The sequence below is a fragment of the Lithobates pipiens genome, unplaced genomic scaffold, assembly GCF_037356315.1.
Source record: "Lithobates pipiens isolate NorthernLeopardFrog02 unplaced genomic scaffold, aLitPip1_a1.2 Scaffold_16, whole genome shotgun sequence".
NCBI lineage: Eukaryota > Metazoa > Chordata > Amphibia > Anura > Ranidae > Lithobates > Lithobates pipiens.
The window spans coordinates 559,793,443-559,811,182 of record NW_027507748.1 but is presented as its reverse complement, the minus strand read 5'-3'; the positions used below and the strand labels follow the sequence as shown (position 1 = coordinate 559,811,182).

Here is a 17,740-nt window from a genome sequence, read left to right as displayed (position 1 = left end):
TTTTGGTACGATGCACAGGCATTTGAAGCCTTGGTAATTTAGTAATGGTCTATTTAGTTCAACTAAAGCTGACATTCAAATACTAGACAGAATAATTGAAAGCGCTAGTAAACCACATCCTTTAAAAAACAAACTGCAGTTCAATGACATAATGGGCTAGTATGCATCACATACAAGCACATTATGCAATGCTTACCTTCAAACGAAGCGGCAGGCTGTCTCTGCTGACAGGGCTTCCGTTTACACCCATTCTTCATTCCAGGTTTCGCTTGCTCCAGCTGTCTGTCAGAGCCACAATAGCATCACTCCTGTGGCACAGAGCTCTGAAGGTACAACATGGGTTTGCCATCCCTTCAGAGCACATGCGCCGTTGACATCACCTGGCTGCATGCAGTGTAAATATTGCCAAAATGGTGCAAGTTTAGGAGATATTCACTGTGCCTATAGGTATAAGTTTAAAAATAAGACTTTACTTCCACTTTATGTAACACTTACACTTCTTACATGTTTTAGATTCCCACATCACCCCACTGCTGCGCCTATTATATGGGTGATGCTCATGTTGATGTTGTTTTTTTTTTTTTTTAAGTGTTGTATGTTGCCCTCCATTGAGGGACATAGGAAGGCTTAAATTCAAGGTAATACTCTCACCAAGAAAAGGATTGGACACTGCCAAACAAACTATACCAGCCCATGACAGCAGTTCCCTCTACACATTCCTCAGATTTTTGCTGGCGTTCTATTAGGGTGGATGTCTTTTGAACAAATCTGCTATGTTGAGACTAAAGCTGGGGTTACAGGCACCAAAAGTCAGTCGGTTTAGCAGAAAGCTGCCTGTTCAACAGAAGACAGTCTAATGACTGGGTTCCCCACACACTGTTTTTGAGACTCTGTTCTGGTGAAAGTTAGCTGTAAAGCACTTTCTATGTCAATAGCCTTTGACAATGCCCTGGCACATGCCCCATCTCTGAAGACTTCTTTGTGATTAGGCTGGTCAGGCAGAGCCCTTGGAGCTGGCTTAATATATTGGTTGCTGTAGTGCCTTTAGTCCCCGTTTCCACTGGTTTTGCCATGGAAGGGGTTAAAGCTGGGGAGAGTGGCATGTGTGCTGAAAGTTTTCTCTCTCTCTCTCTCCCCCAGCGTACAGCATCAAGGAGGCATCTATTCACCCCACTGTTGATCCTGCTTCATATGAGATGCATGGAACTTCAGCATTTGATGCACTCTTGGTCACCTCCAGCCACCCGTCCCTTACCTGCTAACAGCTGTCTTGGTTACTGAGGACTTTTTTTCTTACCCCAAGCTTATGTCACCTTACCTCCTCTGGGTTCTGATTCTAAACACGGTTAGGGGTAGTCTTGCTGTATTGGTTGTCCCCAGCTTACATACAAAAGGGTCTGGGGCTGTTTGTTGAGGATGTAACATCTTTATTTTATTCAGTCATGTTATCCTCTGCTTTTAATGTATGTTCTGCTGCCCTCTGGGCTTCCTTGGTTAAATTGGGTGTGGCTGGACCCCTTCAACTGAAGGTTTTGTTTGTTTTTTTCCCCCCATGGTCGTGCAATGTTTTATGACCCAAATCACCCAGTTATTTTACTGACTGATCACAGAGGCCACAAATGTGCTCTCACACCCTCTCCTGCAGACTATATCTGATTTCTCCACAGTTTTAGTGGTTTCCAAGCCATTGGCCGCAGGGACTCTGATTTTCAGTCACTCTAGTCCTTGACTGATTAGCTTACCCTTAAGGAGTTGGTCTACTGCTATTGCCCCAAAATTAAAATAAAACTTTGTTGGCTCTTATAAATACTCATAAGGCTGCAAACACTTTTTCACATGGCACTTGCTATTTCAACTGTTTCGCTATGGAGACTGTAAACATCCTGAGAAGCTGTTTACATCTCCAGAGTGTTTTTTGGACTTGTATCCATTTAGTGAGGATTCTATGCAGAAATGGTCTAGTCCCATTTAGGATTAGGCAGTGTATGACATTAACAAGTCACTTATTATTCTGGTAGGGGACATGCCTTTCTTTAAGGGCCTGTTCACACCACAATTTCTGCATTCTGGATGCGTTTCTGAATGTGTGTTTTTTGATGCATGCCAATGCTTTTTTAATTCCACATCTTAATTGAGGACATTTGCATTTTGGCGCATCGATGCATTTGGCTGCGTTTCAGATATGTTTCATACAGAAAAAATGCATTTGTTGACTGCACTGGTGTAAACTGCGGGACATTGGAATCCACATAAAACTGTCAGTATGTTTTTGACGCAGAAAAAAAAAATGCACCAGACTTCATCTGGTGTGAACCAGCCCTCAGGGCCCTTTCGAGATGCATGTTCTTGATGACAGGCCCTGTCTTTCATCTGATCCTAACTGACCTTACTCGTATCTAACTGGTCAATATCCTTTAACTGACATATAACTGCTGCCAAGCTTGATCCCTTGCTTATGAACTTCTGGAAAAATTTCAGCTGTGATGGTTTACTAGAAGCATCCGTTCTCTTTTCTTGCATGTCAATGGAAATGTGTCGGGCCCTTTGGCTAAAGTGTTGGACTATGGAACCCTTTATAAAACCCTTTGAGGGACAGAAAGAAAACCTAATCAGATTCTATTGGTGGCAAGAGCAGCCATCTAGCAGAAGCAGCCGAAGGATCAGACTACAAAGTCCTCTTTCTGTCTATTTGTAAATGTCTTTTTTTTTTTTTTTTTTTTTTTGGTTTCTGCACGCCACAACCTTGACGTCCTGATTAAAGTTTGGCTTCCCATCTCTCAAGTCCTGGACAGGTTTATCTCCAGGTATAGGGGCCATCTAGCAGAAGCAGCAGATACTTTTGTGGCTCTAAAATTAAGACACCCTGATCTATGCCATTCCTTTAAAGTTCTTCCTTATTTGATTTGCAGGATTGAGAGTGAGAGCATTCCATTGATCATTATTACTTCAGACTAGAAGAGGCAGATGTAATACACCTGGCTCAGTAATACTCCAGGCAGATGCTTTGTGGGTGCTAACAAATCAGCAGAATCTTCTGTCCCAAAGATCGATTTGATGCACTGCCTTACGGTCACTGGCTTCATTGACCTGGCTGATGAAGCCCAGAGTCTTATGGACAAGTATATCTGAGTGTGTGATTCTTACAACAGAGCATATGAAGTCTGCTTCTTGCAAGGTCTATCATCATACATAGAAGGCATACTTCACTTGATGCGAGTCTTGGGGCTTCTACCCCCTGGAGTTTCTTTGTGGAGTGAATTCTCTTTCCTGCAGCTGGGTTTGGACTAGCGTCTAGCTCTCTCGGCACCTTCAAGGGTTAGGTTTCTGTTTTTTTTAATTTTGTTTCACAGATCGTTGGCCTCTCACTCTTTGACTAAGACCATTTTACCATGTAATTCCCCTGTGACTCTGTGGGGTCTGAATCTGGTTCTCCGCTGTGCTTCAGAAATTGTAATTTGAACCAATTGGAAACCTTTCTCTTTCTATTCTCACACATAAGGTGGCATGCCTTGTAGTAACAGTGAGGAGGATACCTGAACTGTGACAGCCTTATCCTGTAAGGCAGTGGTTCTCAACCCTGTCCTCAAAAGTGTGCTATAAAATGGCTGCCCAAAATACCAAGCTATTGACACTGATTTAAAGCACCTGTGCAAGAAAAAGGAAAACACGCAAACATGGCCTGTTAGAGGTACTTGAGGACAGGGTTGAGAACCACTGCTGCAAGAAACCCTTTTTGGTTTTGCACAGGGAAAAGAATGGTGTCTGAGGCACTGGACATCCTTCTTCCCTAATGTAGTTCCTGCCCTTCACTCAACCAGGACATTGTTCTTCCTTCCATCCCAGGGTGCTGCTTAGACACAATTAACATAAATGTTCTTGCTCCATCCCATTTGTATTTTCCAGGCCTAAGGTTTTAATGGAAATTCCACCAAAAACTGAAAAAAAAAAATTGAGTGTAGGCCAGTGGATTAAAGCTGCTTATGCTGCCCACCTGCACTTTTTCTATGGAGTTGTAGGGACGTTGCACATGTGAAACCAGATACAGCTTTCCAGTAGCTATACATTAGTTAGTGCAGTTGAGATTTAAATGTGATAAGACAAATGTTTGAAAGCAGTATGGAGCTCCTTTGAAAGTCTGCTTAGCTGAATTGTTTTTTACTGTGTAAACCTCAACAAGCAGGGTTCCATTCTTTTCTGTTTTTGGTAATGTGTATCTGCTTGACTATTGCCCTATGAATAACTGTTACATTAATGGCTTAATACTGATCTGTCTCTTTTAGCTGAATAAAATATGCTTTTTATGGCATTCAAGCAGTTTGCTCACTGTTTTGACTTGGTCATATCAGGCTCTTTGTCTTTATAGGGTCATTTGTTTGTGCAGAACCTAATTATCTCGTTTACCTGTTTTAATGACAGGCTGATGATTTGAACAGTCACTTTGGGCAGATGACTCTCAGTCGACAGGGTTCATCTGAGGCTCCTGATCCTTCTACTGCCATCTACCAGTCACCTATTATTTCCCAGCATCCCCAGCAAGCGGGCTTCATCATGGCATCTGGGGGACAAGCCATCCCTCCAACTGGCTACCCTTCCTCAGGGCACCCTTCCCCAACACAGCAAGTCATGCCACCACAGGGATTCATGCAGCCTCCACAGCAAGTAGGTGTTGTAAGGAAATATCATATGGTTGTAATGTCTTCATGACCAATTTTGCTTACACCAATGTGGCGATAATGTGATGGCGTGCGTACACCAGCACAAATATTGACCTGAGGATCACTACGTTTAAAAAAAAAAAGAATAAGTTAGGTGTAATAGCATAATTTACAGAGGCACTCTATCTCTGCTCGCACAGCCACGCCAATTTGAAATGTGACAGCAGCTGCAAGGGAGAGTAACCCTTGTCTGCTGCCATAGGTAAGGTTTTGGGGATTAAGGAGGGTGTGCTTTGCTGGAAATTGTTACACTCTAAATTAGGGTTGCGCCGATACCAAGCATTTGCACAAGTATCGGTACTCATGCAAATGCGCTCCGATGCTTGATCTGATACCTGTTGTATCGGGCCAGGCATCCTCAGCATAGCAGGGAAGGCGGGCAGCCTCACAGGTGATTGGTGCAGTGGTGGGGGGGAGGTACAAGCACCCATCTCCCTGTGTGGCTTTCAATAAAGCATCTGACAGCCGCTTCTCCTCATCTTCCTCCCCAGAGAGCCAGGGGAGGAGGACACGGGAAGATCGGTGTGGTGGTGGGAGGCGGTACAAGCACCAATCTCACTGTGTTTCTTTCAATAAAACATCTGACAGCCTCTTCTCTTCATCCCTCCCATGGCTGTCAAATGCTTTATTGAAAGCGACAGTGAGATTCGTGCTTGTACCTCCTCCCACCACACCAATCTTCCTCTGTGTCATCCTCCCCTAGCTCTCTCGTTCCCCCGTGTGCTCCTCACTCTCTCTGGCTCCCCTGGGCGCTCGTTCCCCCCCCCCTCCCCCTCCCTTCCTGGCCTGCCAGGCTGCATGCTTGGATAAGGGTCTGGTATGGATTTTTGGGGGACCCCATGCTTTTGTGTTTTTTTTTTTATTTTTTTGGTGTGGGGTTCCGCTTGCATCTATTTATTTTTCATTGCCGACCTTTTTTTTTTTTTTTTTTTCATATTCAGCTGTTAGTAGGGAAACCCTCTGATAGCTGGTAAGTCAGTTCTTAAGGATGTGGTGGCTGGCTTCCCTAGCCTGCTACTTAACCAGCTATTCACACAGAATTCAAGTCCGTCGATCAATTTTTCAAATTCAAATCATTCTGAAAATTTGGAATTCGGTAGAAAACAAGCGTAACCAAACTGATTTTTACATTCTGCACACGTCTAATGACTTTGTCAAACACAAACAAAATTATCACATTGGCCAAAGACGTAAACAAAGTTGCATCAAAATCACATCACGTCGTAAGGTAAAGTCGCAATGAAATTGCACGATTTTTAAGTTGCATAAGCATGAATGAACTAAATGTTACATTATGTACAGTGCAACCAGTTCAGAGGAATATAGAAAATCCATTTGCTTTAATATTTAACCTGAAAGGAGCAATGTTTGTATAACCTCTAATCTTATTTGGAGGTACATTCTTATAATGCACAGTGTGTTCCATAATTCTGCTCCCTAAAGCCAGTCATACATGGATCGAAATTTGACCGGTTCAGCAGGGACCAGCCAAATTTCAGTCCATGTATTGGCTAGCTGGTTGTACACCATTCCATTGATAGATTTGTGTACAACCATAAAAGAAAGGGGGAATTGTGGATGCAGGTGCTAGCGCAGTGTTTCTCAAATCCAGTCCTCGAAGCGCACCAACAGGTCACATTTTCAGGATTTCCCTCAGATGAAACAGCTGTGGTAATTACTAAGGCAGTGAAACTCATCAGAGAGCCTGAAAACATGACCTGTTGGTGCGCCTTGAGGACTGGAACAGAGAAACACTGTGCTAGCACATCAATTGACATAAATTTACTCAAAGTAAGTATAAAAATTAGTGCAGTGCTACATGTGATACTATTGTAGTTTTGCCAGCAGAATACAATGATCAGTGTTGCCAACTACAACCGCAACACTGATTGTTTGGGAAAGACCCGACAGCCTGGTTGTACACAAAGCAAGTATAAAGATCAGTGCAGCGCTACATGTGATACAAAAACGTGAATAAATAACATAAATACAACACATTTTATATATGAAGTGGTTTGTGTAAAGTCACTGCAAATAAAGGTAAGGAATAAAGAAAGGCAGTCATGAATAAAGTTCATGTATAAAAACCACTATGATAGTCCGAGAATCAAGTCCAAAAATCACTGAGACTCTTGGTGTAGTCACTTGGTGTATTGGTTGTATAACAATCCGTGACCCATGAAATCACTGTGATCCACCACCATATAAAGAGTCAAACAGACTTATGGTATTCCAAACCAAGATGTTCAGTAGGCAAGACCTCCTCTCACAAGGTCAAACATTCCAACGCAGGTTCCATATATGACAAAATGCACCGGGTGGAGCCTGTGGTCGTGATGTCATTGCGTATTCAGGAAGTGGCCTATATGATCCCCGGGACAGTTGTTTTTGACAAGTGTTGTTATTCTCCTTATTTTGTAAGTGTTTAGTTAAAATAAACATCTGGCGGTTTTACACTGGCCGTTTTTGATGATCTCCTACGTATGACAACTGAATGGGATGCTGACTTGTGACCACCATGAATACCTATATGAAACCTTTGTTGGATTGTTTTATTTTGTGAGCTGAGGTCTAGCCTACTGAATGGTGTTTTTTTGGGATCACATGAGCCTGTTTGACCAACAGTTAAAAACTGCTGTTAACTGCCTTTTTTTTTTTAAATATATATTTTTTTTTTGTTTCAGATTCAGGTCTCTTATTATCCCACGGGTCAGTACCCAAACTCTAGCCAGCAATACCGACCTCTCTCGCACCCAGCTGCCTACAATTCACAGCGCAATCAGCCGGTCACCCAGCCGCCTCAGCAACCTGGTGAGATGTTCTTTAAACATGGGGGGATTTATAATAATGGACATGTCTACAAATGATCTTGGGTTTTCTTTGATCATACTGGGTATAATACAAATGTTCTCATGTATTTTCCCTTCCTTTTTCACCTCTACTCTTGTTTTCTTTCTTTGTGGGAATAGGTTTTTAAAATGTTTAAAATGTCCATGTGCATCAAAGAAAATTAGTTTTGCTTACCCCTAACTTGCAGGTTTGGTCTTGCATGCATAACCTGTCTTTTATGTTTGATAATAAATAATATCACAGCACAGAAGTTAATGTAACACACATTTGCTTTATTTACAATTTGCCATGTTTTTTCTGTTTTATATATAACAGGTATGCAGTCCATAATTTCCAACCAGCCACCTGCTTACCAGGGAATGATGGGTGTCCAGCAGTCACAAAATCCTACAATGCTCAGTAACCAGAGGGCAAGTGTTGGAAATCAAATGCAAAGCATGATGGTGCAGTACACTCCACTCCCTTCATATCAGGTGAGTGTACACAGATCTGTGTCAAGATTGTATTTATTGTTGAAGTGGTACTCGAGGTAGATATTAAATCTGACTTGATTTCAGCCTCTTGTAATCCCCTATACAGCTGCATTTAGACAGGGGGGTGGGGGGGGGGGGGGGGAGCAGTACTTCAGGCCAATGTGTCCTGAATTCACACATAGTCACAGGATGCGAGAGCAAAGAGTTTGTCATCAGTATGTTGTTTTATTCTTCAGTGACAGGCTGTGGGTGGGTACCAGACCAGGTTGTGCTGCGTAACTGCACTAGACATAAGTTGGGTCACTTGGCTGGCTGCGCAGGGGCTTTGTAAATACCAGGAAGGTTCCTATATATGTATTTTAACTATGTGTATTTAGCGTCTGCTTTCTGTAAAATTTAGACCCTAAAACTAAATTGAATAAGACACAGAGAGTAGTGTGTGGACATTGGTGACATAGAAGAATTTTTCCGTAAGAACAGCCCCTATATGCGTTTTGCAGCACCGATGTCCTGCTGTTGAAAACTGCCTGGTTTTTGAAGGAACAGAGAATTTCAAACTCGTAACAATTGGTCTGTGCAGTTGACAGTTGCCATATTTCTGTACAAATGTCAACTGACATTTTTTTGCTTGGTCAAAGTTTCTATTCCAACATATTTCAAAAAAACATTCTATTCCCTGAATGCCATGAATGCTAACTGTCACATTTGATTGTGCTCTCAACCAAACCATCAAATGACTGATCACATGTGCAGCACCATTGCATTTGCAAATCAAACTGAGGCCAGGGTGGCAGCTTTCTTGGCTGAAAATGTTAGGAGTGTTTATTTCTGCTTTAAAGTAATTCTAAAGGTAGAAGTTTTTTTTTTTCTTCTTAATGCGTTCTATGCACTAAAAATGGGCTTCTACTTTTTGGAATCCCCCCCCCCCCCGTGTCACATTTGGCACCTTTCAGGGGGGAGGAGTCTAATACAGGTATTTGCTCCCACTTCCTGGCATAGATCACCGCGGTGTTCACGGTGACCTACGCCACTTCTGGCACTGTCCTCTCCTGCTGTATTCTGGAAGACACACGGGTCCCAGAACACAACAGGGACCAGTGAGGACGTGCAGCGCGACTGCGCAGTAGGGAACTAAGAAGTGAAGCTTCACTTCCTGATTCCCTCACTGAGGATGGTAGCAGCTGAGAGCCGACGGACATATCGCCTGCGGCTGCCGACATCGCAGGCTCCGTGGACAAGTAAGTGTCCATATATTAAAAGTCAGCAGCTTCAGTAATTGTAGCTGCTGGCTTTTAATATTTTTTTTTCTGCAGACCTCTGCTTTAAGGTAAACTTTCTGGGTACTGCTCCCTGTGCCAGTTGCAGCTCCATCATTGTGCTGTGAGTGTGCTCTCAGCACACAACCTCCTGCTGTCATGGATTCATTTATGCAGCAGCAGGTCATTGAAGCACACCTTTCTTGCAACCACTTATTTGCATTAAACAGTTGGCAAGAGGTTAAAGTGCAAAATGTTATATTTTGGAGCTTACTATCCTTTGATGTGGTGGCTGCATTATTTTTCCTAGCTTTTTATTTTATTTTGTTGATTTTGCCAGTAACCTTTTTCCTGTCCTAGGGTGGCTACACTCACCCTTGTATATTAGGACAACAGATGTGGGACTATTGACATGATTCTGTAGCCCTCCGAGTTCAATGCAGTCCACTCTATATAACTAAATTGAATAATTTTTCTAGTTAGAGATGTTTACAGTAAACCCTTGCTATTTGCCCCATGGTAATAAATCAGTTTGTGTTTGTGTAAGATGCGCTTTGTCCTTGAAACAGGTTCCAGTGGGAAACGAATCACAGGGAGTTGTGCCACAGACCTATCAGCAATCTGTACTTGTTCCCACCAATCAGACTGTGCAAGGAACTATGCCAGCTGGAGGCATGCCAGTCTACTACAGTGTTATACCACAAGCACAGCAGAATGGTTCCAGGTATGTCACTGTTTTTTCTTATACATCAGATCTTGTATGGGAATCTATTTAGTAATTCGCATAATGCAGTATGCTGCTCTAGGCATATTTGAGCTAGTATATGCTCAATTTTAAGTTTAATTTACAGAGCCTCTAGGCACAGAAGGCTTCCGTAATTGTGCATATCTAGTTATCTACAATTCCTTATCAGTCCAGTGTCTTTACCCAGTGTTATTTATCAGAATCAGAGTTGCTATGAACCTTTTTGATCATAAATATACCGTATTTATCGGTGTATAAAACACACTTTTCCCCCCTTAAACTAGGGGCGAAACGTCGATATAGGCTGCCTCGGAGGGGAAGGAGGGAGCGAGCGCCACTGTAACACAGAGCCGCAGTCTACTATGTACTAGGCTCAGTCACGCCTCCTGGACGGCTCCTAACATTGATGTCCCGGCATTGGGCTGCTGTTGTGTCCATCATAGGAGCCGAGAAAAGGGGCGGGACTGGGTGTGACTGTGAGCCAAGCCGAGTACACAGGAGATCCAGCTCTGTCCTATCCTGGCATAGATGAGGCTGCAGATGGGCACGGATCAGACTGCAATTATGGACAAGGCTGCTGATGGGCACTGATTAGGCTGCAAGGATGGGCAATGGCAAGGCTGCAGATGGGCACTGACCCTTATTTTGCTTCAAAATGCTTTATTTCAAATTTTAGTTTCTCTTTCGTTCATTGATGGACACAGCATCTTCATCTTGACCTTAGGGTTATATCGCCCCTTTAGGAGAAAACTAGGCAGAACATGTTAAAATCAGCAAAACTGCACAGTACCACCCAGGGGGCGGTCCTACTGGCTATTATCCCTCACACTACATCCAGCAGCTCAGTTTTTTTCTGCCTAGTGTAGAAGGACTACCCTGTGGGACCATTGGCCCTGGGAATTTTTTCTTTTTTCTGCATTTTTGATTCCTGTGAGCTACAATCAAGAGACTGGCTGGGTGACAGGCTGCATAATATAAATCCTGGTAGCCTCCCCAGCCTGGCCATCGAGCGTGAACAGACCTTAGCTACTCACTGGGTCGGCCACGACATGCCCTGTCTGATCCAGGGGCCGGTGAGCTATATGCTCTGGGGCACACATATGACAGGGCTACTCTGTGTCAGTGTGCCGTAGCCGACGGCCACCCCGTACTGCTCGGGCAATGGGTCTGTCCGTGGAATTAGTCCAGCAGTCCCTACAGGAGGGGTAAGTATGGTTCCACCTTTCTCTGGAGGATGGAGCAGCTGGGCATTCCCCGGAAGGTCGACTAGGGGGTTACTCTCTCTTCCTTCTTTCCCTGTCCCTTCCCTCCTCCCCATGCTATGGTCCACTGTGTGACTGGCCACATGGTGGTGTGGTGTATGTATCTGGCCGGGGGGTCTCCGGGTCCTGGCAGGGGGCTGCACTGGGGTGTTGGGGGTCCACTCGTCCTCTTCACTGTTTCTGGGCCATAGTGGGGAGTTTTGGTATGTATGCCATGTGGGGAGGCCTCTGCGTGGACCGTGGCCATTTTTCTGTAATCACAGCCAGTTTTTTCCTTTTGGCTATTTTCTGGAGGTCTGGTGCCCATTTTATAGTAGCCTCAGCTTGTTTTGCCTCTAGCGCTGGGTGCTTGTTTCCTTCTAGAACAGCGTGCTTTTTACACAGAACACCTCGTGGCTGACACAGGGGAGAGCGGACAGCAGCAGTACAGTGCAGTATCTGGGTCAGGGTGGCAAGTCCTGCAGTGGGCCACTCAGTCTGTGGCAGGTAGGAGGGTAGACATTTTGTGTGACTTGCCTTAGGTCCCTAAGTGGTGACAACCGGTTCCCCTGCACCAGCGGTGCCTATGGACGCTTTGTCAGCAGTCCTGGAGACCTTTGTTGCCAGGGCGGAAGTGACATGCGGGCGCAAGGGGGGTAAAAAATGCCCCCTCCCCCACCGTCTTCTGGGGAAAGCTCTGATTCAGACCCGTGTCCCGCTGTGGCAGGTGGCCTCTGTTCTGACATGTCAGAGTATGTGGACCAGGACCTTTCGGACAGTGGGTACAGCACAGGAAAAATCGATTGTAGGAGCACTTATTACGGCGGTGCGGGATACCCTAAAGATGGAGGATACCGCGGGGGCATCTACAGAGGTGTCAGTCCCTTTCGGGTCTCACAAGCTGGCCCGCACGGCTAAGATGTTTCCTTGCCTAATTTATTTTGATAAGTTTATTTACAAGGAGTGGAGAAGCCTACAGCGGGCCTTTTCAGTCCTGAAATGCATGGCACTGCGTTACCCCTTTGAGGAGAGTTTCCTGATGAAATGTACATCTCCTCCGATTGTTGACCCCCCGGAATCCAGGGTAATAAGGTAACCACCCCTGCTTTCAAGGACCCTGCCGACAGGAGGGCCAAGGCAGTCGCCCAGTCCATGTTTGCGGTGGTGGGATCAGCATTGCGGCCAGTGTTAGCCACGGCCCTGGTGTCTCAGACGCTTACTGAATGGGCTAAATTGTTGCACCGTGAGTTGGAGAAGCAACAGGCTTCCCCAGTCTGCATGGAGCTGGCGGACCAGTTGGTGCAGGGCCTTAAGTATGTCTGATGCTGCCTTAGATACGGCCCCCTTGCTCTCTAGAGCTTCAGTATCGGCAGTAGTGCTACGTCGCCTGATTTGGCTGAAACGCTGGTCTGTGGACCAAGCATCTAAGAAGTCACTGGCAGATTTGCCCTTCCAGGGAGAGAGACCATTTGGAGCCTCGCTGGATGACATTAAGACTGTTACTGGGGGTAACAGTACGTTGCCCTCACAGTCCAGGAAAGGAGCCACACCGTAGGCAAGGGCCCTCCTTTTTAGCTCCGAAGTGGATTTTTCATCCACCCGGGTTGGCAAGTAAGCGTTCCCAGTCCGACAAGGCGCCCGCTGAGGGACAAAAGCATCCCTGGTTTCACAAGTCGAACAAGTCTGCGAACAAATCTGTTACTGCATGAAGGTTTGTCCCTGCCCGACTCACGGGTGGAGGGTAGCCTTTGGGAGTTTGCAGCTTGGTGGACCTCCCTACTTTCTGACCAGTGGGTCTGCAAACTGGTTTCATCAGGATACAAGATCGTTTCTTTCTTGCCCGCCAAACATATTTTTTCCCTCCCAACCTTCATCTCCTTCTGGCTTATCGGGGAAGCCCTGTTCGGGGCAGTACCGGGCCTGCTGCTGCGCGGGATGATAGTGCCTGTACCGACACTGGAAAGGTTTCAGGGATTCTACTCCAATCTGTTTGTAGTCCGAAAGAAGGAAGGGGTCTGTCTGGTCCTGGATCTCAAAGCCCTCAACAGCTTTGTAAAAGTACAAAGGTTCAGGATGGAATCAGTTCACTCAGCGGTCGCTGCACTCCATCAGGGGGATTTTCCGGCGTCCCTGGTCATCAAGGGTGCATACTTGCATGTCCCCATATGCATCAAATATCAGGTTTCTGCGATTTGCATTAGGGGACAAGCACTACCTATTTGTAGCTCTCCTTTTTGGCCTGATGTTGGCACTGAAGGTCTTCACCAAGGTGCTTTGCTAAGGCAGCGAGGGATCACAATCCTGGGTTACCTGGACGACCTCCTTCTGAGAGCAGCTTCCGCCTCAGAATTAAGGGAGGATGTGGCAATCGCCATGCAAACTCTTCGGGAGTTTGGTTAGGTACTGAACTTCCAGAAGTCGGTGTTGGTGCCGACTCATGCCTGGAGTACCTGGGCTTGCTTCTGGACGACTCGGAGGCGAGAGTCTTTCTCTCTTCGGACAAGCTACAGACTCTTCAAACTGCGGTGAAGTTGTTGGTGTCCCGCAGGTGGTCGTCGCTGCATTTTTGCATGTGAGTTCTGGGTCTCATGGTAGCCACTTTCGGGGCGGTACCGTATGCTCAATTCCACACTCGAGTCTTGCAAAAGGAGATCTTGCCAAATGGGACAAATCTCTATTGTCCCTGGATTATCAAATTCCGTTGAGCCAGCTAGTCAGGGATTCCCTGCTCTGGTGGCTGAGGTCTCCGGCCCTTCAGCCTGGAAAGTCGCTCCTTCCTCTTCATTGGACGGTGATCACAAGGGATGCCAGCCTGACCGTTTGGGGCCCAGGGTCGCTGGACACAGGAAGAATAACGCCTGCCGATCAATGTGCTGGAACTTTGGCCGATCAGGCAGTGCCTCTCCACATGGTCACGGAGGCTGCAGGGCGTCCAGTCAGGATCCAGTCGGGCAACGCCACGGCAGTGCGTATGTCAATCATCAAGGAGGAACAAGGAGCGTGGCTGCAGCACTGGAGGTCGCTCACATCCTGCGGTGGGCAGAGCGGCGTGTGTCGGCTCTGTCAGCCGTGTGCATTCCAGGCGTAGAAAACTGGCAAGTGGACTACCTAAGTCAGATGCTGGATCAAGGGGATTGATCGCTGCATCTGGATGTATTTCGGCTCCTTTTGCCTAAGGTGCGGCACGCAAGATGTGGATCTCCTGGCCTCTCGACGCAGTCGGTACAGAGGTTTGTGGCCAGGTCAAAAGATCCCTGGGCGGACGCAGAAGCGTTGGTGGCTCCATGGGGGCATTATTGGCTGATTTATGCCTTCTCCCCACTCAAACTTCTACCACGTCTGCTATACAGAGTAGAGGCTGAGGGGATTCCAGTGATTCTGATTGCCCCAGATTGGCCTTGGCATCCGTGGTACGCCGACATAGTACGAATGGTGGCGGATGTTCCTTGGCAGCTGCCGATGCGAGAGGACCTTCTGTCGAAAGGACCAATACTTCATCCTGCTTTACCGTCGCTGGCTTTAACAGGATGGCTGTTGGAAGCCAGGTGCTAAGGGACCGAGGTCTATCCGATTCAGTAATCTCCACTATGTTTAAGTCTTCTTCTCGGAAGATTTATCATTGTACGTGGAATGCCTACATCTCCACGTGTGAGGAGGATGGGGTGGCATCTACGCACATACTCAGTTTCCAAGATCCTGCTGTTTTTGCAGCGAGGAGTGGATCAAAAACTTGCCTTAAGCACCATTAAGGGGCAGATATGGGCTTTGGCTGTCTTTTTTTTTTTTTTTTTTTTCAGCGACCCTTGATGACTCATTCATTGGTGAGTACGTTTGTTCAGGGGGTTCCACATGTGGCCCCTCCGGTTCGACCACCGCTACCTCCCTTGGGATTTGAACCTAGTGCTCTCGGTGCTTCAGAAACCGCTATTTGAAAACATTAGGGAAATCCCCTTATTGACACTCTCAGAAAGTAGTCTTTCAAGTGGCTATTACATCTGCCAGGAGGGTTTCTGAGTTGGCGGCCTTGTCATGCAAGTCTCCCTACTTGGTCCTCCACAAGGATAAGGCGGTGCTGCGCCCGCAGCCTTAGTTTCTTCCGAAGGTGGTTTCGGCCTTTCATCTAAATGAGGACATTGTGCTTCCGTCCTTATCTCCTCGGCTGTTGCACCCCAAAGAGGTTGCTTTGCATTCCTTGAACATAGTCCGGGCTCTGCGGGTGTATGTCTGCTACGACTCCTTTGCAGAGGTCGGACTCGCTGTTTGTATCCGTGGCTGGTCCAAAGAAGGGCCTGACGGTCTCGTCGGCCACCATTTCTCGGTGGATTAGACAGATCGTGGTTCAGGCTTATGCCATAAGGGGGCGGGGCGCCTCCCTTCCCTGTCACGGCACATTCTACCAGGGCAATTGGTGCCTCTTGGGCTTTCCGATATCAAATGTCTTATTCTCAGGTGTGTAAGGCAGCGACCTGGTCGTCCCTTCACACTTTCACTAAATTTTACAAGGTTGATGTGAGAGCATCTTCGGATGCTTGCTTCGGCCACAAGGATTTGCAGGCGGCTGTTTAAGGTTGCAACTCTTCCGTTGAGCTCTGGTTGTTATGGGTGGAGTAATTTTTTTGCTGCTCACACCCCTCATTTTTTGACACTGCTTGGGGATGTCCCTAAGGTGAAGATGTGCCCATCAATGAATGAAAGGGAAAATAGGATTTTTGTGCTCACAGTAAAATCCTTTTCTCTGAAGTTCATTGAAGGACACAGCACCCACCCCCCCCCCCCCCCCCCCCAGTTTGTTGTACTGCTTTTGATGAACTGAGCTGCTGGATGCAGTGTGAGGGGTTATAGCCAGTAGGACCACCCCCTGTGCAGTTTTGCTGTTTTTAACATGTTCTGCCTAGTCTTCCCCTAAAGGGGTGATATAACCCTAAGGTCAAGATGAAGATGCTGTGTCCGTCAATGAACTTCAGAGAAAGGGATTTTACGGTGAGCACAAAAATCCAATTTTTTTTCCCTCAAACTTCCCTCTCAAACTTCCCTCTCAAAATTAAGGTGCATGTTATATGGCAATAAATTCGGTACTTCCAATGCTAGAAGACTATATAGCCCACAAATCTAACATCTGTGTTATCAAAAATGTTTTTAGCACTCCGAGAGGAGTCATAGCAAGTACAGCGGTTACATTGAGAATGGGGCTGCAGGATCCCAATATTAACTCCAAGTACACTTTCTGTACTTGTGAATACATTTGATTTCTTTCAGTCCATATACATACACTTGGATATCACTTATTATTTTTGCATAAGTGAAAGCTAGACAAAGTAGATTGTGAAAGGGGATTATAGGCGTCAGCTGATGTTGTCCTGATGTAATCTGTTGGGTCCTATATCTTGCATCAAGTTTTGCGGTTACTTGTATGTACTTTGTGTGCTGAGAGAATTGTAATCAGCAGGGTATTTCAGGTGATACGGTGGGCCTAATGACACAGCACAAGCACTGTGCTGTATAACGTGCTTTAAAGGAACAGGATCCCTTGTTACCCTAAAAAAAATAAAACGCTTTAAGACTTGAGCTTTGTCCAGATATAAAATCAGTTTAATCATCATGTACTACAAATGCTCTTGTATTGACAATGACTTAATTTGCTTTCCCATAGCACCTCTGTGGGTTATCTTCCCCCTGGCTCTGAACAGTACCAGATGTCTCAGTCTCCTTCCCCCTGCAGTCCTCCGCAAATGCAACAGCAGTATTCAGGTAAAAAAAAAAAAAATGCCTTGAGAAAAAAGGACAGGATATTTTTTACTTATCGCACATGTCGAAGTTAAAACGGAGTTCTATCCCCTAGAAAAAAATAGCATTTAAACCTTGCAGCGGGAGGGAGAGCCCCACTGCAGGGCTTACTTTTGATTTAGAGTTCCCTTTTTAATACCCCTTTCATAAGTACAATGATGCAGCATTCTCTTTTTCATAGAAGCGATCTCCAAATTTTCTGTTTATACTGTATATAAAAGATGAGACTGTAAAGTAAATGTATATATCAAGCCTTAAAATTGTATGCCTGCAAAACAGTAAAAAAAAAAACTACAATGCCCAAAATTGTCCACGGGCACCACTAGAGCTCATCAGTTTGGAGTTGACAAGTAAATGATGGCCCTAGAACAGTGATGGCAAAACACCCCAGATGTTTTGGGGACTACATTTCCCATGGTGGTCAATTGCACTGAAGAGTGCATGAGCATCATGGGAAATGTAGTTCCAAAACATCTAGGGTGCCAAGGTTCACCATCGCTGCCCTAGAAGAATGCATTCTTTTCTCTATAGTTTGTGCGGTGTTGCGTATGTATGTGTTGAGCAGCTGTCTTTTTTTTTTTTACATATTTGTGTACCCCATACACACGTTTATGCGTGGGGCTTTTACATTTTTTTAATTTATTTTACTTTTCTTTCTTTTCTTTTTGACATATTT

The 17,740-nt window shown here is 45.6% G+C and overlaps 1 protein-coding gene across 13 annotated transcripts in view; it reads left to right on the top strand.

Moving 5' to 3' along the window:
* The window catches only part of R3HDM2 (R3H domain containing 2), a 178,915-nt gene that overhangs the window by 139,946 nt on the left and 21,229 nt on the right, over positions 1–17,740 (top strand). For all 13 annotated transcript variants that reach the window (XR_013274629.1, XR_013274628.1, XM_077483578.1 and 10 more), the window contains 5 exons: positions 4,417–4,659; positions 7,400–7,526; positions 7,881–8,038; positions 9,864–10,018; positions 16,931–17,028. Coding sequence is in view for 11 of the 13 variants with exons in the window: in XM_077483578.1 (XP_077339704.1) it covers positions 4,417–4,659; positions 7,400–7,526; positions 7,881–8,038; positions 9,864–10,018; positions 16,931–17,028 (781 nt within the window). In the remaining 2 variants the exon portion in view is untranslated. The remainder of the gene's footprint in view (positions 1–4,416; positions 4,660–7,399; positions 7,527–7,880; positions 8,039–9,863; positions 10,019–16,930; positions 17,029–17,740) is intronic.